Source organism: Talpa occidentalis, unplaced genomic scaffold, assembly GCF_014898055.3.
Source record: "Talpa occidentalis isolate TD23 unplaced genomic scaffold, MPIMG_talOcc4v2.1 talOcc4.10, whole genome shotgun sequence".
Classification (NCBI taxonomy): Eukaryota; Metazoa; Chordata; class Mammalia; order Eulipotyphla; family Talpidae; genus Talpa; species Talpa occidentalis.
This window is the reverse complement of record NW_023600993.1, coordinates 61,916,782-61,941,352: the sequence shown is the minus strand read 5'-3', so window position 1 is coordinate 61,941,352 and position 24,571 is coordinate 61,916,782. Positions and strand designations below refer to the sequence as shown.

The following is a 24,571-nucleotide window of genomic DNA, read 5'->3' as shown; positions in this document are numbered from 1 at the left end:
TCAGAAGGAAGCAAGTGGGACAGGTGAGGAGAAACCTCTAGAAATCATGTGGAGACTATGAGGAGGGGACTTTGTCTAATGAATGGCAACCTCTTGCTTCCAGTAAGGAGTCCATCTAAACTATTACAGAACTTTCTTGAACATCTCCTTCTGTGTCTTCATGGAAAGGTGAGTCCTTCCCTGTCCCTCATGCCTGCCTGTGTGGAAGTAAGGACACACTTCTCTCCTTGTGTTGTTGCCGAGGACGGAGAATTGTGAAGACCCCCTTCCTATGCTGTTGTCTCTACTTCTACCAACTAAATCAGTCTATTCTTCATTTCAGCTTTTGGAGTCTGATCTCCTTGTTATACTTTCTCGTGGAAATTTATTATTCCTGAAAGGATAAGCAGAAAGTTGTGGTTGCTGGTGAAAGGCCCAGGCTCTTTTTGAGGCCAGAGATCCGTGGATGCCACACACCCAAGTAAATATGTAACTTAATATGTCTATAACTTTGACTGAATTTCCTTAGAAACTGGTGGATGTATTTTGCAAAAAAGAAACTCTACCCACCAGATAAAATATATTTTTAAAAAAGTTCAGTTCTTATTCATGCCAGTCCTGTTCAGGCTCTTTGCTTGCTTGAGCCTGAGTGTACAGGGCAATATGCAGTGCTCCCTAAAACCCACATCTCAGGGTACAGTTTCTGAGTGGGCACGGCTGATGGAGAATCAGGCAAAGATGATGTACCTAAGCCATGTGAGGATTCTATTGTCCCATATCCAGGATGGGGAGAGAGAACTGGCTTGTACACTGCTTATCTCCACAGAGGGTTTTGAAATTGGTAGTAAGAGGAGCCCTGACTGTTGAGGTCCAGGCCTGGTCAGAGCCGTGTACTCTGCTCACGTGGGCACATCTGATTCTCAGAATCACGTCTGCAGCAGTGACTATGATGCCTGGAATACATAGTCCTCCTCCTGTCAAACATCTCACTTTTAGTTCTTGAAGATAGATAGGACCTACCAGCTCTAAGGGGCCAGGGAGGGTTGATTATGGCAGAGCCAGCGAGAAGGCTCTGGGGATGCAGACTCTGTGCCCACCTTCCTCAGAAGGTGCTGGACAGGGCATGCAGCAGTCTTGTGAAAATCTGCTTGACTGGTCACATCACTCCTGGCTGTGTGCTAGGGTGATAATGTCCTGCCTAATGTCCTCCTCTTCAGGACATTCAGTTGGAGATGATCCAAAATAGCTTGAATGAGTAGCAACAAAATACTTGATAAACCATGGGTGAAACTGAATGAATTTAAATAAATGTGTATACCAATTTTAAAAGGAAAAAAGGGGGGGACAGTTGTGACATGTTTCATTAAATTAAAGTAAAAATCAAAATCAGCAAGCAACTATAAACCAGAGATACACTACATGGGGAGGGGAGGGAGTAGGATCAGGGCAGGGGGCAGGTGGGAATTGTATGAGGACTATAACCAAGATGAAAATGCATACATTGTGGGCCTCCCTGGTGGCGCAGGTGGTTGAGTGATGTACTGTGAAGCTGTCCGCAGTCTCTGTAGTGCGGCCAGCCAGCGAGGGTCCCACATGGGTCCTGTCTCACCTCCTGCTCTCCTCAGCAGTGTATTTCAGTACATCTGCCTGTTCTGCTCCCCACTCTGACTCTGGTGAATCCTCTCACCCTCCTGCACATCTGGTCTGTATCCGGGTTCTTGTATAAATAAATCTTTTTTTTTTAAGATTATTTATTTATATAAGCACTGGGTACAGTCAGAAGCACGGGAGGGTGAGAGAATTCACCAGAGCCAGAGCGGGGAGCAGAACAGGCAGACTGATGAAGTACACTGCTGAGGGGAGCAGCAGGTGTAGCAGGAGAGGTCTGCGCACCATGTGGGACCCTTGCCGGCAGCTGGGGATAGAACTGGCACTGCAGAGGCCACGGGCAGCTTTGCAGCCCAGTGCTCAACCGCTGCGCCACTGGGGAGGCCCTGTATAAATAAATCTTAAAAAAAAAAAAAGAAAGAAAGAAAATGCATACATTGTGCAAGAATGAAAAATGACATAAGAAATATATAAAATTTAAAAAATAGTAGTAAATAAATACACAAGAAAATGAAAAAAAAATGTATCCCAGTTTTCTTAAATGGTTAGAAACATGAGACTAGGCAAGATGTAAAAAGTTATATCTTTGTATTTAATTTCTTACTATTCATAAATGGCTTTAGACTTTAAAATGATTACCATCTTTATTACCATTCAGTGCCGTGTTTATTGTGATTACTTTTCTTTTTATGCAATACCTTAATAAGATTTAATTTATTTGATGGATCAATTTAATAATGCACCCAAACACAATACTGAAAAGTGGTTAAAAGAAATATTTCTTGGGCAGTATTGTGTTTGGGTCTTACTTAGTAACTTAAAAAAATTACAATTATATCAGAAATCTGTAAAGTTATCTCTTTAAAAATAGTACACAGGCATATAATATACTCAGGTATATTTTAATTTTATCATTTCCATGCATTGTGGTATACCTTTGAAAACATGTTTATTTGATTTGATGGTCAGTAGCCCTGAATTGTGCTTATTTGTGAACTTGCCTTCTAGGGCCATTAGCTGTGTGTATGTGGGGTTGAGGAGACACCATACAGCCTCTGAACTGCTTACTCAGCAGGGATGAGGCTAAGCCATGTTCAGTTGCTGGCAGGAGGAGCTAGGAAGATCTTAAAAATGAAGTAACCGTGAGGCCAAGTCAGGCTTTTATAACTTTCCAGCTCCCTTCTTTTTTTGTTTTAAATTTATTTATTTATTTATACAAGGACTGGGGTACAGGCCAGATGCACAGGAGGGTGAAAGGATTCACCAGAGACAGAGCAGGGAATGGAACAGGCAGACTGATGAAATACACTGCTGAGGGGAGCAGCGGGCGCGACAGGAGAGGTCTGCAGTGCCATGTGGGACCCTCACTGCCCAGCCGGGATTGAACTGGCACTGCAGAGGCTGCAGACAGCTTCACAGTGCTGAACTCAACCACCTGCGCAACCAGGGGAGGCCCTCCACCTCCCTTCTTGGAGGGAGAAAAACCTCCTGCTGCAGAAGAATCTCCCTAGGAGAGCATGGCACCTTCCTATGACTGCAGCCTGAACAGACCCTTTAGTCAGAGCTCCCTTGGTGGTTATCATGACTGTGAGGATTGAAGTATTGGGTTTCTCTGAAATTGGCTTTAAATAGAACTTTTTCCGTTTCCTCAGAACCTGCATGGTAAATGGGCTCAACGCATGTGAGGAGTGATACTCAAAAAAACTGGCATAGCCACTAACTTCAGTGTCCTGTGTTCTTGGACATTGAGGAGATGTTTGAGGGACAGGAGAATCATAGAGTGCCTTTTGGACTGGACCCAGGAAAGTAGAGTTGTGTGTACTTTCCCTTCTCAGTCTGCAGGCCTGCAGCCTACAGATTAAGTTTTAGTTCAGCTGCCTGCTACAGTCCTGAGATTGGAACTTACTGAACCTCAGTGGTGTCAGATGTGCAGCTCACATAGTCCTAGAGGCACTGGCAATCAGCCATTCAGCTGGGGGTGGAGGCCTGTAGGAGTACAAACCTACCTGGCAGTGTCCTGGCTGTGTGAGCACTACCAGCACTGCCCTGAAATTCAAACAGTAAAGATGTGATGATTTTGAAGTTCTGACTGCTAACTTTTGAGATGCCAGAAATGTTTTTTATATCTTTGTTCATTTTATGAATACTTGCTGCCAGGTCACACCCAGCTTTCTAAGCTGGAAGGTGAAAGGGTGTTTGGTGCCCGATGGCTCCTCCTTGCTCACTGTTTGGGGCTGTTGAAGGGTGAAAAGTCCAGCTGGGTACACCTGCACAGGGTGTGCCTGGCTGTGGCCAGTTCCTGGTCTTTGCTACCATAACTCACTGCCCGTATGTGCTCCTTCCTCTCAGGTAGACCTTGCATACAACTGCACGACACCTACGCAGGTCTTCCAGAAGGGACAACCTCCTTAATAGCACAGTCTCATTGTACAGTCATGCAAAGATGGTTAGAGCCCGTGTGATGACAGCAGACATTCGCAGGGTGGAGGAAACCATTGAGTGTGACCCAGTCACCTACAGATGGTGCCCACATCCAGAGGAACTTTGGGGCAACTTCCATCCACTGGGCAACTTCTATTGTATGGCCCATGGCTACATCATCAAACACACAGTCCCATCCCCACAGTATTGCTTTCCTTTCTTCACAGCAATGCTTAATCAGACCTGCCAACTTCCTTCTGTCCCTGGGCCTGGCAGGGACTCTTTCCTGGGTAAACTCAGCCCGTTTTCTTCAAAATGGCCTTAGCCTAAACTTCTGTAAGCTTCTACTTCCAGTCTCACCCCATGGTATGCTCAGTAAAAGAAGCTTCTTCTTTTGTTTTTATTATTTTGCTTTCCTGTCTCCAAGATGTCTCTTAAAATATACAGAGCTTTTTTTTTTTTTTTACGCAGTGCATATCTTTCCTTTTTTTTAAGATTTTTTTTTTTATTTATTTATGCATATAAGAACTGGGGCACAGGCCAGAGGTGCTGCGGGTGAGAGGATTTACCAGAGACAGAGTGGGGAGCAGAACAGGCAAATGTACTGAAATACACTGCTGAGGGGAGCAGCAGGCGAGTCAGGAGAATTCTGCTGTGCCATGTGGGTCAGCTTTCTGGCTGGGCATCAAACTCATGCCACAGTGGCTGTGGATAGCTTGATAGCACTGAGACTTTAACTCCTACGTCACCAAGAAGGTCCCTGAATATATTTTAATTAAAAATATGTTTTTATTGTCTCCACCAAATCACCCATGCCTGTACCCCATGTGCCTCCATGCCCCATTCCCTCCACTCTTGACCCTGTTCCCTCTGGTAACTTTTATCTTCTTGCTGAGTTCAGTTTTTTATTTCTTTTATTTTTTGTATGTAATAGGTTTATTTATTTATTTTTATTCTGCAGATGAATGAAAACATCCAATATCCAATATCTGTCTTTCACTTTTTGGCTGGTTTCACTCAACATAATCAACTCAAGTTTCATCCATTTTGTGCCAAATACCACCACTTCATCTTTCTTCAAAGCTGTGTAATATTTCACTGAAGATATGCTCCACAGCTTCTCCATTCATCTGTTGAAGGGCACTTGGGTTGCGTGTGTGATCTGGTAATTTGTAAACAGTGCTGCTATGTACCTAGGTATGATAGATCTTTCATGTTATTTTTTTTTAATGTCATTTGGACAGATACCTAATTGTGGTATTGCTGGGTCAAATGGGATTTCCATTTTTATCTTATTGAAAAATCTCCACACTATTTTCCAACTCTTTTCTACAGGGGATGTACCAGCTTGGAAACTTGTAAAGTTTCTTTTTCATCCAACCTTGCCACAGTTGTTTAATTTGTTTCTTTTTCATGTGGGCCATTCTCAGAGTTGAGGTGGTAGTATCTCAGTGTGGTTTTAATTTGCATATATCTTATAATAAGTGATTTGAACATTTTTTCACATATCTATAGGCCATCTTAATGCCTTCTTTAGAGAAATGTCTGTTGAGGTCCTTTGCCCATTTTTTAATTGGGTCATTTGTTTCTTTGTTGATGTATTGTGTAAGTATTTTGTAAATTTTGGAGTTTAACCCCTTGTATGGGATGGAAATATTTTTTCCCAATCTGTAAGTTGCCTTTTTGTTTTTTTTGGTGATGGTTTCTTTTGAGGTGCAAAAGCTTTTAAGTTTAATATAGCCCCACTTGTTTATTTTTGCTTGTGTTTCACTTGTTGCTGGGGTTGTATTCCCAACTACATCTTTGTGGTAGATATTCTGTAGTGTGCCCCCTGTATTTTCTTACAAGTACTTTATGGTTTTCAGTTCTTATGTCTAAATCTTTAATCCATTTTGAGTGGATTTTCATGTATGCTGTTAAATATGGATCTTGCTTTATTTTTTTTTTTCATGTGGCTATGCATATTTCCCTGCACCATTTATTTAAAAAGGCTATGTATTCTCCGCTGTGTGGTCTTAATTCCTTTGCTGAAAATGAGCTGTTCCATAGTTGTATGGATTTCTCTCTGGTCTTTCAGTTCTGTCTCATTGGTCTGAGTTTCTGTTTTTTTGTCCAGTACCATATTGTTTTGATTACTGTTGCACTGTAATATTGTTTGAAGTCAGGATGTTTCTAGCCTTCATTTTTCTTCTTTTCTTACTAGATTGTTTTAGCTTTTGTGGTCCCATATAAATAAACATAAAGCTTTTGTGGTCCCATATAAATTTGATAATTGTTCTGTTTCCTTAAAAAATGTCAGATATTTTGATGGGTATTGCATTAAATCTGTAAATTGCTTTGGGTAATATGGCCAGTTTAATGATGTTAATTCTTCCTACGTATGAGCATGGAATATTGTTCCATTTCTTGTGTCTTCTCTTATTTCCATTAATAGAGTTTTACAGTTTTCATTAGAGAACTTCCTTACTGTCTTCATTAGGTTTATTCCCAGATACTTAATTATTTCTGGTCTGATTGTAAATGAAACTATATTCCTTATTTCCTTCCCTTCTGATACATTGTTCACATGTACAAATGCCACTGATTTTTACACATGGATTTTGTATTCTGCCACCTTACTCTAATTTATTATTTCTAGAAATTTGTTTTTGTAGACTCTTTTGGTTTCTCTAAGTATATTAGCATGACATCTGCAAATAGTGACAGTTGCACTTCTTTTCCAATTTGGATTCCTTTCATGTCTTTTTTTGACTAATTGCTTCAGCTAGAACTTCTGGGACTATGTTGAATAGTGGTGTTGAATAGTTGAATAGGGGTGATAATGATCATTCCTCTCATTTCTGAGCTTAGTAGAATTGCTTTTAGCTTTTCACCATTAAGCCTGATATTGACTGTAGGTTTATCATACATGGCTTTTATAATATTTAGATAAGTTCCATTTATTCCTATTTTGTGGAGAATTTTTATCATAAATGGATGTTGGCTCTTTTCAAATGTTTTTCATCATCTATTGAGATGATCATGTGATTTTTGTCTTTATTTTTGTTGATCTGATGGATGATGTAAGTTCATTTATGTATGCTGAATCAACCTTTCATCCCTGGGATGGAGTCTACTTGATTGTGGTGGATGATTCTCTTAATATGTTGCTATATTTGGTTTGCTAGTATTTGTTGAGACTTTTTACATCTATGTTCATCGGAGATAGAATCTATAATTTTCTTTTTTTGTACTGTCTTTGGTTTTGGCATCAGGGAAATGTTGGCCTCATACAATGTGTTGGGGAGATTTTCTCCTCGTCAATTGTTTTGAAGTGTGTATAAGGTAAGTGTTATGTCTTTTAATAGGTTTGGTGGAATTCAATGGTGAAACCATCTAATTATGGGTTTTATTCTTGGGGAGGCTTCTTATTACTCTTTCAATTCAGTACTTGTAATTGGACTGTTTAAACTATCTATTTCATCCTAGCTGAGTTTGGGGAGTTTATATGACTAAGAATTTTTCCGTGTCTTCGTTTGTCCAGTTTGTTTGCAGAGACTTTTATATAATAGGTTTTTTATGCTCCTGTGTATTTCTACAGTATCACTTGGAATGTCACTTCTTTTATTTTTTTAAATTTATTTTATTTATGCATACAAGAACTGGGGTAGGGGTGAGAGGATTCACCAGAGACAAAGTGGGGAGCAGAGGAGGCAGATCTACTGAAATAACTGTTTAGGGGAGCAGTGGGTGAGACAGGAGAGGTCTGCTGAACCATGTGGGTCAGCTCCCTGGCTGGGGATCAGACTTATGTCACAATGGCTGGCGAAAGCTTAATAGCACTGAGACTTTAACGATTGTTAAATTGGGGACTTTGTGTGTGTGTGTGTGTGTGTGTGTGTGTGTGTGTTTATTGTGGACTTGTAATACTATGAGCTTCCTGCTTTTAGTACTGCTTTTAAAGTATCCCATAGGGTTTGGTAGCTTGTTTTCCCATTTTCATTATTTGCTAGATCTTTAAAAATATCTTCCTTGATTTCTTCATTGATCCAAGGGTTGCTCAAAAGCATTATATTTAGTTTCCACATATTTTGATTTATTACAGGATTTCTTTTATGGTTAGTTTCTAGTTTTATAGTATTGTGGTCTGTAAAGATGCATGATATAATTTCTATTTTTGAATATTTTCTGAGACTTGGTTAATGTTCTAGTATACAATCTGTTTTTGAAATTGTTCCTTGTACACTGGTAAAGAAAGTATACACTTGCTTTTAGGTTGGAAAATTGTAAATGTCCAGTAAACCCATCTGATCTAAAGTCATTAAAAAACTTTATATCTTTGCTAATTTTCTCTTTGGATGATCTATCCCTTTGTGTCAGTGGTATGTTGAAATCTCTGACAACAGTTGTGTTTTTGTTGATATATTATTTTAGGTCTATTAATAGTTGCCTTATATAACTAGGTGTTCCCATATTTGGCACATAAATATAAATAAGAGTTATCTCTTCTTGGTGAGTTGTTCCCCTTGATCATTATATAGTACCCACCTTCATCCCAGATTAACTTTTCAGTTGAAAGTCTAGTTTATTGGGCCTCCCCGGTGGTGCAGCAGTTGAGCACTGGGCTGTGAAGCTGCCTGCAGCCTTTGCAGCGCTGGTTCAATCCCCTGCCGCCGGCATGGGTCCCACATGGCGTGCAGACCTCTCTTGCCGCGCCCGCTGCTCCTCTCAGCAGTGTATTTCGTCGGTCTGTCTGTTCTGTTCCCTGCTCTGGCTCTGGTGAATTCTCCCACCCTCCCGCACATCTGACTGTACTCAGTGCTTGTATAAATAAATAAATAAATCTTAAAAAAAAAAAAGTCTACTTTATTGATTATAATAATAGCAGTTCCTGATTTACTCTCTGAGTTATTAGCATGTATGACCTTATTCCAACCTGTTATTTTCAGTTTGTTTTTATCTTTCAGTTTTAAATGAGTCTCTTGTAAACAAATTATTCATGGCTGAAATTTTTTTCATACACATTGTTAGTCTATGCCTTTTTATTGGTGAATTCATATCATTCACATATAAGGTGATTATTGCTATGTACTGTTTCAGTATTTTGGTTTTGATTTTCCATTGCTTTATTTTTCTGTTGTTTCTTTTTCCCTTTGTTTCTCTCTACTTCTGGAATGCTTTCCTTAATATTTGTATCAGTTTCTTTGCTTCTTCACCTGCAGGTGTCTATTCTGGATTTTTAGTTAGTTATTACCATGGTGTTTTCCTTGAATTCTTATGTTTTGAGTCCTTTATGAGCTAGTCTCCTCTCCACCGTTTAACTGTACTGATTCTGTCCATTTCTTCCTCCCCCTTAGTATTTGGTGTTGTGCTTCATAGTGTATTTGTTCTTGATACTGGTGCTAAATAGTTTATGTTTCAGTTTTTCTTTTCTTGTGGAAAATTATTTTTAGTATTACTTGAAGAGCATGTCTGGAGGTAGCAAACTCCTTTAGATTCTGTTTGTCTGAAAAAACCTGTATTTCCCCTTCTTATTTAATTGATAATTTTATAGGATAGGGAGTTCTTTGCTGATAGTTCTTGCTTCTTAAGATTGTGAATATTTTCTTCCACTCCCCTCTTGTTGGAGAGTAGACTGAAACCCTAATTTGGGATCTCTTGTAGGATATTATTTTTCCCTTGCTTCCTACAAAATTTTTTCTCTATCTTTGATTTTTGATAATTTGACAATGATGTTTCTCAGTGTAGATCTTTTTGCATCTAAGAATTTAGGTGTTCTCTCTGCTTGCTGGGCTTCCATATATAGTTCATTCTGTAGGTTTGGGGAGTTCTCGTGTTTATGAATAGGCTTTTTAGTCATTTCTTTTTCTTTCTTTTCTGGGAGTCTGATCATTTATAGGTTTCCTTTTCTAATTAAATCTGATATTTCTCATAGAGTTTCCTTATTTTTCCTTTTTGATGATACTCTATTCTTCTAAATGTGTTATTTGTTCATTTGACTCTTCTACAGCTGAAATTCTTCTGTTTTGATTTTATTCAAAGCACTTTTTGTCTTTATTTCATTCAGAATCTCTTTTTGTGAACTTTTTATATATTCAGTCTCTTGAGTGAAGAATTTTCTTTGTTCCTATATCACCTTTTTGAGATCTTATGTATGCTTGTCTGCCTAAATATTTTTAATAATGTTGCTTTGAAGTTATTGTCAAATAGTTTTTCTTTTCCTGTCTCTTTTATACTCGTTCCAGGACTTCTATCCTTCTCACTTTGAATTTCCATCTTGTGTTGAGATCTTCCTTGTTTCCTTGGCATGCATATTGCGTTATTTGTGGCTATTTATACTTGTGTATGTGGTTGGGGCTCTGGGGATTTATCTTTTGTCCTCCTCTTAGTTTACCTAAGAGTGGTGGATATAGGGCTTTAATACTCAATCTTGGTTTGAGGAGTAACACTGGTCACATCTGTCTCTTGTTGTGTTCACGGTGATCCGTAATCTGTGTTTATGTTGTCTTCACTGCTCTCCAACCTCCATTTGTTCCTCTTTTCTGGGGATCTGTGCTGTTTTGGCCTCCCAGTGGAAAGGGCAACAGCATCTGGATCTTCAGCCTCTTTATTCTGTCATGTTTTAGGTGGAGTCAAAAGAACCCTCTTGTGGTGTGGGTACAAGAAGGGAAGTCTGAGAGGTTCAAAGATAGGCTGACAGAAGTGTCCTGACAAAAAGACTTACGGTTGTAAACCAGGAAAATTATTGGAGTAAAAATTTAATCCTAACAATGATTTTCAAAATTATAATAAAATACACATAACATAAAGTTTACCACCCTTCCCATTTGTGAGTATGCAGTGCAGTAATGTTATGTACCTCCAATATCCAGAGATGTTTCATCTTCCCAAACTGAAACTCTGTCCCTATTAAATAATTCCCTATCTCCTGTCCCTGGCACCCACCATTCTGTTTTCTGTCATCATGAATTTGACTCCTCCAGGAACCCCCATGTAGCTGGGAATCTTCGTATTTTTTTCTTTTGTGATAGGTTTATTTAACTGAGCTTAATTTCCTGAAACTCTATTCATGTTGTAGATTTTTTCTGAATTGCCTTCCTTTTTAAGCTGAATAGTATGCCTAGCATGATTTGCCTTCTCCTATGATGTGCAGTATAATAGTATTTTTCCTTTTGGTTCTCAACATACTTTTCCTCACAGAACACTGGGAGGTTGCTTTGTTGGCATACATATTTTAAATATCTACAAATAAGAAGAGCAGTTTGCTAAATTTTGAGAATACAGGCATCTATAATAGAGCATCGGCTACTTCCTCTAGATATTAAAAATTATTTGAAGAAATGAGAGTACCTAGATTGCTACAGAGAGAGACTAATCCCAATATCATGGCCCTTTCAGTCCAGTATCTCCATCTGGGGTCTATGTGCTCATGGACAGATACAGAGCCCTTGAATCCTAAGTACCTCAGGTGTCCTTTTCAGTGTCAACATCTTTCATGTGTACTTCTCAGAACATACAAATATTATTCTGAATTGAAATAAAAGCACAGTCATCAATCTATCAACATGTGTATTACACATATCAGTTCCTTTTATCAAATGATTTAAAAATTAGAACTAAAAGCAAATGCCGTTTTAATGTTAAGAAGGGGCTTCTGTTCTAAAGAGATGTTGTTAGTTATTAATATACATTCTCATAATTTTGTTACAGGGCAGGGTGAAGGGCACCCCAGAACCCCCAAAGCTGCCTGCTGTAAATAGGTTCTGCCATCCGCTGCATCAAGTCAAAACATATAGACCTTTAATGAAAAGAAACTTTAATACAATTAGTGTGCAGTACAAAAAAGGGCAAAGAATATAGTTTCTAAATCAAGCACACAAAGTTACCCATCCCCTCATGAATATAAAAAGTCCATACAAACATGATTGGCCCAGAGCAGGGCCTGAAAGCCTGCCATAAGTTTAAAGTTCCTTCTGGGTCATGGTCAAAATGGACAGACAAGTCTGGGTTAAAAAAGAGCAAAATCAAGATAAAAGTTGCCATTGTTAACCTCCCCAATGGGTCTCTCACCCACATCTGTTTCAACCAGTCCATGACCAAAAGGCAAACACAGTTTCTTCACATGTCTCTCTGTTCCATGTGCCTCCTCCAGGTCGTCTTCTTGCTCTCCATCCTGCTTCCTTAGTTCCTCAGTCTCCTCTCCAGCTTCTTCTCCCTGCTTAGCTCCACCCTCCCTTGGGTGGGGCAGGGAACCTGGAACCTCCCCTTTTCCTGGGTACCACCCTGTTACAATTTCACTTGACTGGCCCCTGGGGACACTTAAGCTGTTGTGATGCTTCTGAGTGCTTTCAGTGGTTGGCCAGTGGGGAGACCACTGGTTTTAGCCACTTGTCTCCTGAGGCTTGGAGTGTCCAAAGAATTCTCAGAAGTTGTGGTTTTAAAGTGGATCTTCAAGAGAGCAGAGATACAAGGCAGAGAGTATGAGGAGTCAAAGGCAAGGGGGTTCTTGCTGAATTTTTAGGATTTACTGCTAGTTGAGAGGGGGAGAGTGGAAATTGGTTCAGGATTGGAGGGGTCAGTGCAGAACTCTGATCTTAAGGCTCTTCTGGTGATTTGGAGGTCAGTTCTAGCCCCACACAGGACAGGTGTCTGATGATTTGGAGTCACAGGCTCAGATGTATGTACACAGCCTGTTTTTGCTGTGAAAGCATTCAGAGACTTAGATATTTTTGCTTCATTCATTTTTTCCCCAAAAAATCAGAAATGTATTTTGTTAGTGTAAAATGTAGTTTTTCTATTGCTGGTTTAAACTTGCACATACCTGCATAGGCACACATACACTGATCAAAAAACAAGGAGGCCCCCCAGTGTCCTGTGGCCTGCTAGATTGCATTATAGGCCGATTGCAGATGTAGTCAAAGAGTGCTGTATACACAGACAGGCTTGAGCTGCACAGCACTCAAAGTCAGCTTTCAGCAAATATTTGTGGAGTGAAGAAGTTTCAGTGGGCTGAGAATTGAGGAACAGGAGGCAAGAGTATAGGAAAAGGCTGCATTGTGTAAACCTGAGCACAAATTGGGGGAGGAGAGAGTGGATGGAAATGACATCACAAGCAGAGTCTGGGTTGTTGGGGGACATTATTTATTTGAGAAAGATGAGAAAAAAGTGGAAACTTCTGCCTACCCTTCTTGCCCCTACCAGTGCTGACTGGACTGTGCACAGCTGCCTCTTTTCTCAATTCCCTTCTGATGGAAGTCAAGTCAGTTTTGTTAATATGCAGAAATAAAAATAGAGTTCCTTTCATTTTCAAAAAATGATAAACACATTTCTTTTTTTGAAATGACCTTTGAGTGATCATGCTATTAGCAAGTGGTCTTCTAGCCTCAGATTTGGCTTGATCAGCTAAGGACTTGATCATCTATTTCTCTGTATCTGGACTTTACATTTACACAATGGAGTGACATCTATTCTTCCCCTCAGAAAGTGAATAATAAAGCAGTGGGTAAAATTTCAGGCTCTGGAATCAAATTTTCTGAGTTTGATGTGAATTCTGCCACTCTGTGAGCTTGAAAATCTGTGCCTACTCTTTATCTGTAAAGCAGGAATGATGATACCTCCTCAGCATATTACTGTTAGAAATAAATGAATGAAGAATAAAAATGTAAAAAAATATGATCTAAGGCTTTTTTTTTAAAGATTTATTTATTTTATTTATACAAGCATTGGATACAGTCAGATGTGTGGGAGGGTGACAGGATTCACCAGAGACAAAGTGGACAGCAGAACAGGCAGACCAAGGAAATACACTGCTGAGGGGAGCAGCTGGCGCTGGAGGAGAGGTCTGCATGCCATGTGGGGCCCTTGCTGGTGGCCGGGGATCAAACCAGCACTGCAGAGGCTATGGGCAGCTTCGCAACCCAGCGCTCAACCGCTGTGCCACCGGGGAGGCCCATGTAAGGCTTTCAACAAGGAAAAACTGAAAATTAATTTATGTCAACTTACCATAGTAGAGGATGAGACCTGTATGTCATCCCTAAATCTGATGTTAACCAGAGACCGAGTGGTGGTAGGTTGCGATCTCATCTGAAGATCTTCAAGGACCCTTGTCTTTTTGGGGATCCTCTAGGTATAGTACAATAGAAAGAGGTAGGATAGGGTGGTAGGTTGGAGAAAGTCCTTTGGAGTGAGTGAGTCATTTTTCTGCTCCAACACCTATCTGCATGCCTTCAGGGGAGCTGTCTGGCTCTGGCAGTCAGTCTTCTCAAATGCAAAATATTTTGAGGACTAAATGAGATGAACTTTCTAAGGTTATTTTGAGCATAGTTTCTGACACAAAGTACATGCTAACAATTAGTGTAAAATACCCAGGGCCTAAATGAAATAAGGCCCTTATATATAAATAAGTGTACATGTAGATAAGTATATAAGTGCATTTACGTATACATTCATACATATTCATACACACACGTATATAAATGAATTATCTATATTAGTTAAAATCACTTGCCTCCATTGAATAATCTGGAAAAGACAAGAATTTCTAAAAATGTTCATCAGAGTAGGTGATTTATTGTCAAGTGTTTAGAATTCTCCTACAAAGTAAATTGAGAATTCAAAGTAGAGCCAGATATAAGGTGAAAACAGAGAGAAAAGACTGTTACCCATATCCCTTATCAGACAGTGCCAACAGGGCCTGTGTCAGTGGGTATTGGTCTGATGTACTTGCTGGCTAACTTAGTAAGCAGTATAACTCCAGCACTCCCTCAGTATCCTGGACCCATGGATACTGGATCCTTCAGGTGGTCATAATTTCAGAGAAGAATTTAAGTCTTAAAGCAGACCATAGAGGAATCTGCATAATTAATTGAGATTTGTAGCCCATTCAGTGATTCAGAAAGGGCTGCGCCAAGCAAATATTGCTACACCAACTTGTATTTTTATCTGAAAAAAAATATGCCACTCCTAGAGGGTAAATATGTGTTTAGGTTGTTTCTAAAAATGCTTCCTGTCAAAAAAAGCTGCCTATATTTTTCTTAGTTGTCCATTTTCTGTGGTATTGAAGAGTGCCAAGATAGTGATTTTAAAAAGGTCAAGCAACTGAGAAGGCATTTCTGAGTAGAGATAAATACTTCTAAGAATGAAATATTCCGAGGAAAGTACTTAAAAGCTGGCAGATATTAGCAGATGATTGTATTAACCACATAACTTGAGCTACCACTTCATTCAGTCCTGTGTTGTCACTTTTAAGGAAGAAAATGAAGGCTCGTGCTCCCCCACCTCCTGGGAAGCCTGCTTCCCCGAATGTGCACAGTGAGCAGAAACTGCCCCGAGATGTGTCCCCTGGTCCCCAGCAGAACCTGCTCACGATGAAGGAGCAGCTGCAGAAAAGTATGGTGGACATCACCGTGGTGCTGCCCAGTGGGATGGAGAAGAAGAGCACAGTCAATGGCAGGTAGGAGTCTGAGTGCTTCAGGGAAGGATCACTGCCCTCAGTTTGTAGCTCTGAAGAGAACTGAAGAGTGGATCCTGGTGTATTGTACTTCTTCATATGTCAGGTCATGTCAGGTCCTGGTGTGTGGGGTGTAAGCCTGGGCTCTAGATGACAACCTGAAGTATGGTCCTTGGAATAGCTGTGCTGACTGGCCCTCATGTCTTGCCCATGAGAGACAGGACTGCACAGTCACTACTGCTAGAAAAAGGTAAGTGCACAGGCTCATGAACAACTCCAAAGAAGGGGCCAGCCTCCATTCTAGCCATATATGTGGTGCCAAAGTCATAGAGCCAGCAGGGAAGCTTCTGAATGAACCATTCAAGTACCCACTCCCAGAATGACCCAAGGAAGTATAAATACAGTTGGCAGTTTTTCAAGTGAAAATAATTCAAGTTTAAATGAAGGCATAAAATCCCATCCATGGATTTTAAATTTAAGGGAATCAGTTTCAGACCCATGACTTCCACCTGCATTCTCTTAGATCTAATCTATTTTGTAATAACTGAGTCCGCAGGGTGAGACAATAAGCCATTGAAGGGTCCAATAGATAAGTTAGGGTTAGTCTGGTTCCTACTGAGGCAACTCTTATTTCCCTCCTCTCTGGAGTTTGGGATAAGAAATTCAGCTGTCCCCATGCTCTCAGTATGCACCTGAAAAGGTAAGCACCCTCCTAGGAGGAGTGCAGAAGGCACCATGAAATATTGTCAGAGAGTAAAGGCTTGCATTACCAATAGAATTTATAATTTTATATTTGGTATTTATTAAAACATCATAATTATGTTGTTTGATGTGTTTTGTACTATTACAGTTACTACCTCTGACTTCTTTCACTCATTTTGCTCTCTCCCCTACCACAACTCTGGCATCTGCCTCTCTATTCTCTGTATCTGTGAATCAGTGCACTAATCTTTTTTTTTTCTTTTTAGAATCCACGTGTAAGTAAGATCATATGATATTTGTGTTTCTGTATTTGACTTATGTCACTTAACATAACGCCATCAAGGTCTAGCCATGTTGTTGCAAATGGCAAGATTTCCTTCTCATTTATGGCTGAATAGAGTTGTGTTGTATAGCTGTACCACATTTTCTTTATCCACTTATCCATCATTGGATGCAAAGGTTGTTTCTATGTCTTGACTATTTAAAATAATGCTTCAGGAGAGCTGGACAGCCCCCAGCATCCATCACCAGTCATGAAAACCCAATCTCCAGCTGCCAGCTGTGTCAGGAAGAGGTAGGGCGCTCCCAGCCTCCAGTTGTCAATCTGCCACTTCAGCCTCCTGCCACCAGCCGAAAGAGTCCTGCCTTCATTCATTGGGTGCATGAGTGAGAGTGAGGCAGCTCCTGGCGCCCAGTAGCCAGCTAGAGAGCCCAGCCTAAAGCTACCAGCCATTAGCCACCAACTCATGTACTAGAGCCATGATCTTTCTGACCTCCAGTTACCAGCTGCAGAAGCCTGACCTTTAGCTAGGAGAGCACTGCTACTTTTTGCCTCTAGCACCAGCAATGGCAGCCCAGATGCCAGCTAGAGAGCTAATGACAGGGCCTGGATTCTGCGGGTTGCTACTCTTGGAACAGCGAAACAGAGTGACACAGGTCTGAGAAATCGTCCTTTAGGTAGCAATGGGGTTGATTATCGTTTGGACAGCAAAGACCAGTGCAGACTTAAACATGTTGTATACTGAAGAGTTTCACATTACATTGAACAGGTAGATAGAAGAACTGAGGCTTGTGGTCTGGAGAGGGCGACAGTAGCAGGGGTGTTGATGTAGCCATGGAACTTGGGAAGGAGGGGGCAGAGGTTATTTAGAGGCACATGCCCATGAGGGAGGGGAAAGCCTTATGGAGGGGCTGGGGTGCTGCACACAGGCTGGGTTCCAGTAGAGATAATAGAACACACATTCTGATCTGCACTCCTCCTTTCCACCTCCTGGGAGGGTGCTTACCTTGCCAGGCACATACTGAGAGCATAGGACAGCTGAAGTTCTCATCCCAAACTCCAGAGCAGAGTTTGTCTTAATAGAAACCAGACTAACCCTAACTGATCCTTACTAATGTTTGGACCCTTCAATGGCTTTTTATTCACCCTGCTGACTCAGTCATTACAAAACAGATCCCAGTACATATAAAACCCATCAAAAGCAAAATAAAAATAAACAAATCCATATTACCACTTGCAGAAAAAGTGAACTAGTTTAACCTTTTAAGCAACTGATGAAGTTATTAAAAATGATAGTAAAATAGGGAGACCTCAACTAGCACAAAATGGGCAGACAAAAACAAAATACAACATAGGCAAATACAAGACTTCAGGAGAGCATAACATCACAAGATGAGAACAACGCTCCAAAATCCAAACACAAAAACATGGAAGACTATGTCTTCCTATCAGATAGATTGCTCAGAGCTGCTATATTAAAAAAAGAGAGATAGAAGAAAAACTTAGAAAGCAAGTGAAAGAAGTACAAGAGAATTCAGTAAAATAAAGCAAAGAAATACAACAAAATTGAGGAAAATACACTAATGAACTCAGAAATAAAATCAACAAACAGAATATGGAAATTGAAAATTTAAACAAGAGATAAATTCAGGAACCAAAGAGTGCAATAAATGTGATCAAGAACTCTTGAAAAAACTACGGGAGTAGAAGTAGAATAGATCAAATGGAGGGTTAAACTAATCTCAAAGATAGTAATGCACTAAGAACCCAGGTAGAAAAAAAGAAACAACATGTTTTAAAAAACAGACAATTCGAGAACTATCCAACACCATTTAGAAAGTCAGCATAAGAATAATGGTTATTCCAGAGGGGAAGGAGGGAGTATAATAGAGAATTGTGTCTGAGAATTCCTCTGAGAGGATTTTTAGAGCAGAGAAAATACTCTATATACTGTAACAGTTGATATATATCATACATTTGTTCAGACACATAGAATGAGTGAATTCTAATATAAACTACAGACTTCAGTGACAACGCCATGTCAGTGTAGGTTCATGGACAGTGACACAAGCCCCATTATGTTGCTGTTGGTAACATGGGAGGCATGCATGTGTAGGGGCAGAGGGTGCATAGGAAAACTCTAAACCTTCCCCTCAATTGTACTATGAACCTGAAACTTCTCTAAAAATATAAAGTCTTTAAATAAAATATTATTTAAGTGAAAATACAAATAAAACTAAGGTTTTTAAAAACAATAAATGAATGTAGCAAAGGTTAGAAAATCAATATACAAAACCCCATAGCCTTTTTTTTAATACAAACAATAAATAAGAAGCCAAAGAAATTAAGAAAATAATTCATTTTATAGTTGCTTTAAAGAGAATTATGTGTCTTGGAGTCAGTCTAACAAAGTACATAAAAGACCTATGCAAAGGGAAATAAGATATTTTTAAAGGACTTAGATATAAACATAAGGAGATGGATGGCTGCTGTACTCATGGATGGGGAGAATCAATATAATAAAAATATGCTGCATAGAGTGATATAAAAATTAATGAAATACCCATCAAAATATGACAATATTTTTCAAAGAAACTAACCAAAAATAGTGCAATTTATATGGAAACACAAAAGGCCTCAAATTGCAAAAGCAACTCTATAGGAAAAAAAGGAGAAAAAGGATATTTTACATTACCTGATTTCAAATTTTGCTATAAAGCAACAGTATCAGAAACAACATGACTTGGTGCAAAAACAGATACAGGGGGCCTCCCCAGTGGCGCAGCAGTTGAGCGCTGTGTTGCGAAGCTGCCCGCAGCCTCTGCAGCACCAGTTCGATCCCTGGCCACCAGGTGAGGGTCCCACATGGCGCGCAGACCTCTCCTGCCGCCCGCTGCTCCCCTCAGCATTGTACTTCGGTCCTTCTGCCTGCTCTGCTCCCCGCTCTGACTCTGGTGAATTCTCTTGCCCTCCCGCGCTTCTAACTATACCCAGTGCTTGTATAAATAAATAAATTAATTAATTAAAAAAAAAAAAAAAACAGATACAGGGACCAATGGAAAAGAATTGCAAGCCCAGAAATAAATTCACACATGTGCCAACACCTAATCCATGTTAAAGCATCCATGACCATACAATGGGGAAAGTGCAGTCTATTTGATAAATAGTGCTTGAAAAATTGAGTACCACACATGAAAGAATGAAGTGGGACTACTGACTAACACCATACACAGAAATAAACTCCAGAAAGATTAAAGATTTAGATGTAAGGCCTGCAACAATACATAGAAGGAAACACATGGTGACATATTCCTTGGTATTAACTACAAAGTTATTTTTGTGACTCAAAACCTATATCAAGCAAAAGAAAACAAAAGATGTTAGATACCTTACTGAATAAGAGAAAATATTCACACAACATATAACTAATAAGGGATTAATATCCACAATATATAAATATCTCAAAAAATTCAACAATAAAAAACCCAGTAACCCAATTAACAAGGGGGTGGCAGATATAAGCAGATTATTCACCAAATATCATATCCAGAAAGCCAAAAGCCATGAAAAAATGTTTATTGTCACTTCTAACAACAGAGATGTTGATTAAAACTGCAATGAGATACCATCTGACTCATATGAGAAAGACTCCTAACAAGTGTTGGAGAGAATGTGGAGAGAAAGGAATCCTATTACACTATTAATGGTAATGTGAACTGGTACAACCATTATGAAAAGCAATCTGGATTTACTTTCAAGTGGAAATGCCATAAAACCTGGCAATTCAAGTCTTAGATATATATCCATTAATATGAAACCATCAACCAAAAAATTTATGTTCCAGAATATTCATATGTTTTACAATGGCTAGAACACAGAAGCAGTGTAAATGTCCATTGATGGAAGATCAGATCAAGATCACATAAGAAAGGATGAAATGAAGTCATTTTCAACAAAATGGAAGGAATTTGAGATAACTATGATAAAGTAAATCAGAATGATGAAAAAATACTGGAAAGTTATAGCACAGACAATTCAATAATATAAGAGCACCTTCAAAAACTAGAGGACATTAGTAAACATCCTGAGGGCTCTGAAGTTAAGAGAGAGGGACAAGGGGACACAAGGGTAAGTGGTGGGGGGAAAAGGAGAGGCAACTAGGGTATGTTGAATGGAACAGTGAAAAAAATTAATTGAAAAACTCTGCACATTATTTTTTCTACTGTTTAAACATGGGGCTATGTAGTACTAGAGAGTTTGGAATCCACAAACAGAGTCAAAAACCAAGTTTGCAAGATTCTGAGCCATTCAGAACACAAAAGTGAAGTATGTAGCTTAGTACATTATGTCATGCAGACTGTAGAAATATATATATATATATATATATATACATATATAGCTTTTTATCTGTTAATCAAACCTCAATGAAATGTTTTGTCATGCAACTGAAAGTTGCACTAAAATTATAAAAACAGAAATTTAGGAACACAACATATTCACTGATAAAACTTCACACATCTGTTAAAACAGTTTTTTAAACTATAATAACATGGCACACTTCTTAAGCTATAAAGTTAAATGCAGAAAGTATACAGAGAACAAAAATCACTCTATAAAACCAAAATGGGAATTCTTGCAACTTGAACATCTCTTGCCTGCATCCTGGAAACGATGTCAAGGTAAATACTGCAGACTGGGTTTCCATGAACCATGAGGCTGCTAGCCAAGTCATGGGCTTGATTCCAGTGTAGATATTACTTCTTATACTAGAGCTCTTATTTTGGTAGAAGAGCTACAAAGGAGAGCCCCTGAGGGGCACTTGCTTCCACTCTGGAAGCACCACTTTGAAAAACAGTTTGGTATCACCTTCTAGGGTTAAAGATGCATTGTTCAACTCAACAGCTCTAATCCTAGTAATATATCAAGGTCTGGAGCAATATTTCTCAATTTTTTGTCCACATTTCCCATAAAATAATTTTATTTTATATTATATTTGTTTTTTATTGAGATAACACTGGTTAACAACACTGTATATGATTCAGAGACACAGATTCACACCCTTTTGAATACACTATCTTACCCAGCAACCGCCAAAGCACCCATAATGCTCCATGATAGTGTGGCCCCAAAGCATCTTTCTCTCTCCCATCTGTCTCTGTGTACCTTCAGTATTTGGAGAATGGGAGGGTTAGCACAGTCTCTTCATGACCGTCTACCTCTCTGTCGTGATTATAAAAACAACCAGCTAAGAAAGAAATAAGACCAGTTTTTTTTTTTCTTATTGAAGCCCCTGATTCATGTGCAAACATTTTTGAAGCCTCTACATATTTGGAAAGCAGTGTTTTTTTTTAAAGAAAATAGAAAACTTACACTCACTTTTTAAGTTAGAAATAGGTGGGCACTGACAGTGGGCAGATTGTAAAAATATATATTGATAGAGGTTTGAACCTCTAACCACTGGAGCAAATAGAAAGATGTAAACATCTATAAGTAAACATAAGTTGGAAAAAAAATACACACCATAACAAATGCTAAAAGATACATTTCAAACCCCCACCCCCTTTATATTAGGAGCACTTAACAGATGTATTTGGGGACAAAGAGGTCAAGAATGTGGAAGAGATGGCTATTATAAGGAACAGTGGAAGAGAAAACCTGAGAGATCTGCCTCCTAAATCCTTTCCACCACTGTTCTCTTGGTATTGGTTTTAGTTAATCAGTCTTCTTTACCACTTAACTACCTTTTATTCTTCCATCGAACTGGCATGAGAGAGAGAGAGAGAGAGAGAGAGAGAGAATGTGGCAGGATGGCCTTTGGCCATGTGTGTCAGGCTGCTCTGCTCTGACCCAGGTAAAACAAACTTACTAATTTAACTAGAAATATAATTATTTTCCCAGCTCCTATGCTTTTGCTCTTTCAGCAATGTAGTTGTTAGTGTTGAATGTTAAGATATTGTTGTACAATCATGCATAAAGAGTTAAGGAGCTGTTGTCTCTTTTCATTAGCACAGTCAGTTTGCTCCCTCATTCACTGGTTCATTGGGTCTGTACTTCCCTAGTTAAACAGAAAGTACAGAAATTCCTGATAACCTTGATTTGCTTTCTTTTTCTATACCAGCCATGCAATGATGGACCTACTGGTTGAACTTTGCCTTCAGAACCACTTGAATCCATCTCACCATACCCTTGAGATCTGGTCTTCAGAAACTGAAAAACCTTTGAGTTTTAAGCCAAATACTTTAGTTGGGATGCTGGATGTGCACACTGCATTTCTGAAAGAAAAAGTTCCCGAAGAGAAGATGAAGACCAGCCTACCTAAGGTGCCTGAGGTCAGTGCGATGGGGGACTTTTGTCATCTAAGAAGAGAGGCAAGAGCCCTGTGGCTCAGGTGCTATAGGTGGTAAGGAGAGGGCTGTTGGAGCTCCCCTTATCTGAGTAATAAATGCATAGAGCTGTGCTTGAGGTTTCTGCTGTTGCCCATGCTACCCTATTGGAGTAGATATATAGGTTCCAGGTTAGGAGCTGTCCTTCTAACTATCAGGACATTTAGAAGATTTGAACATTAAGGGGTGGGGGGAGTGGGAGGAGAAATGAGGAGAGGGGAGGGACAATTTCCCTTCTGAAAAACTGAATTCAGAAAATTTTACTCTAAACAATTGGAGAATATCTTAATCATACACATAGGTTTATTTCACAGGCTTTTGATTATTGTTTAAAATAAAAAGTTAGGGCCTCCCCGGTGGCGCAGTGGTTGAGCGCTGGGTTGCGAGGCTGCCCGCGGCCTCTGCAGCGCTGGTTCGATCCCCGGCTGCTCCCCGGCCACCTGGCGCGGGTCCCACATGGCGTGCAGACCTCTCCTGCCGCCCGCTGCTCCCCTCAGCAGTGTACTTCGGTCCTTCTGCCTGCTCTGCTCCCCGCTCGGGCTCTGGTGAATTCTCTCACCCTCCCGCGCTTCTGACTGTACCCAGTGCTTGTATAAACAAAACAAACAAATAAATAAATAAATAAATAAATAACGCCTCTATTAAAAAAAAATAAAATAAAATAAAAAGTTAAGTATCTTTTTATTGTACATTTTAACAAGTCTCTGATATGGCTCTTTTAATTCCAAATAAAAGTAAAAGCATTCTTTAGACTCTTGTATTATCTATTAAATTTACATGCATTTAAAAATGGCAAAGCCTTCCCCGGTGGTACAGACGGTTGATCTCAGTGCTGTGAAGCTGTCTGCAGCCTCTGCAGTGCTGTTTCAATCCCCGCTGGCCGTGGAGATAACCCACATGGCAAGCAGACCTCTCTTGTCTCTTCCGCTGCTTCCCTCAGCAGTGTATTTTGGTCAGTCTGCCTGTTCTGTTCCCCACTCTGTCTCTGGTGAATCCTCTCACCCTCTCACACATCTGCCTATACCCCACTTTTGGTATAAATAAATAAATCTTTAAAAAAAAAGAAATCTTAAAAATAAATAAAAATAAAAATGGCAATTTGGCCATTAGTCCATTTCCTGTGAATTTTTAGGTTTAGGTGCTTAGTAAGTTTTAATTGGTGCTATTTGCATCCTGAAAGAGCTTTCCCTAATTCTTCAACGAAATCAGTGTTCAAGGAAGAGAAATCCTGTTGGTAGGCTGTGCCTTCTCTGACCGTACTGGCCCCCAGGGGCAGGAGAACCCAGAGTTATGCATGAGTCTGGCTTGAGAAGCATGGAATAGGGGTGTGGGTTCCATTTTCCTCCTACAATTCGTCAGACCCTACTCTCAGACTGCAAAGTCTGCTTCATCTGCTCTTTTATTCATGTCCACTCTGTCCTCTTGTTTCTCAGAACACAGTGAGTAACCAGAAACCAAATAAAAGCTGAATGCATGAAACTTTGCATATTAATCTTCTTATGTGCCATTTTATCTGTAGTCATTGGAATAAGTTTTAGTCACATTGGCTATTTTTCTTTCTGATTATCATGTCCATTGTTATGTCAATTATTTTTTTATGTCCATTGGATGTCTGTGTATTTTTCTCACTTAAAATGTTTTATGTATAATATGTATATATATACATATGTATATACACTATATGTATTTCAATAGATATTAATATATGTATATGGATATTTTGGCTTCTTAAACAATATTTTAATTTGTTTTATGAGGACCTTTTTAAAA

The 24,571-nt window shown here is 39.4% G+C and overlaps 1 protein-coding gene across 1 annotated transcript in view; it reads left to right on the top strand.

Moving 5' to 3' along the window:
* The first annotated feature begins 434 nt into the window (after positions 1-434).
* Positions 435-24,571, top strand: part of COBL (cordon-bleu WH2 repeat protein) — a 205,408-nt gene continuing 181,271 nt past the window's right edge. The window contains exons 1-3 of the mRNA XM_054695880.1: positions 435-460; positions 15,236-15,439; positions 22,537-22,747. Coding sequence (XP_054551855.1) covers positions 15,243-15,439; positions 22,537-22,747 — 408 coding nt within the window. The 5' untranslated portion in view covers positions 435-460; positions 15,236-15,242. The remainder of the gene's footprint in view (positions 461-15,235; positions 15,440-22,536; positions 22,748-24,571) is intronic.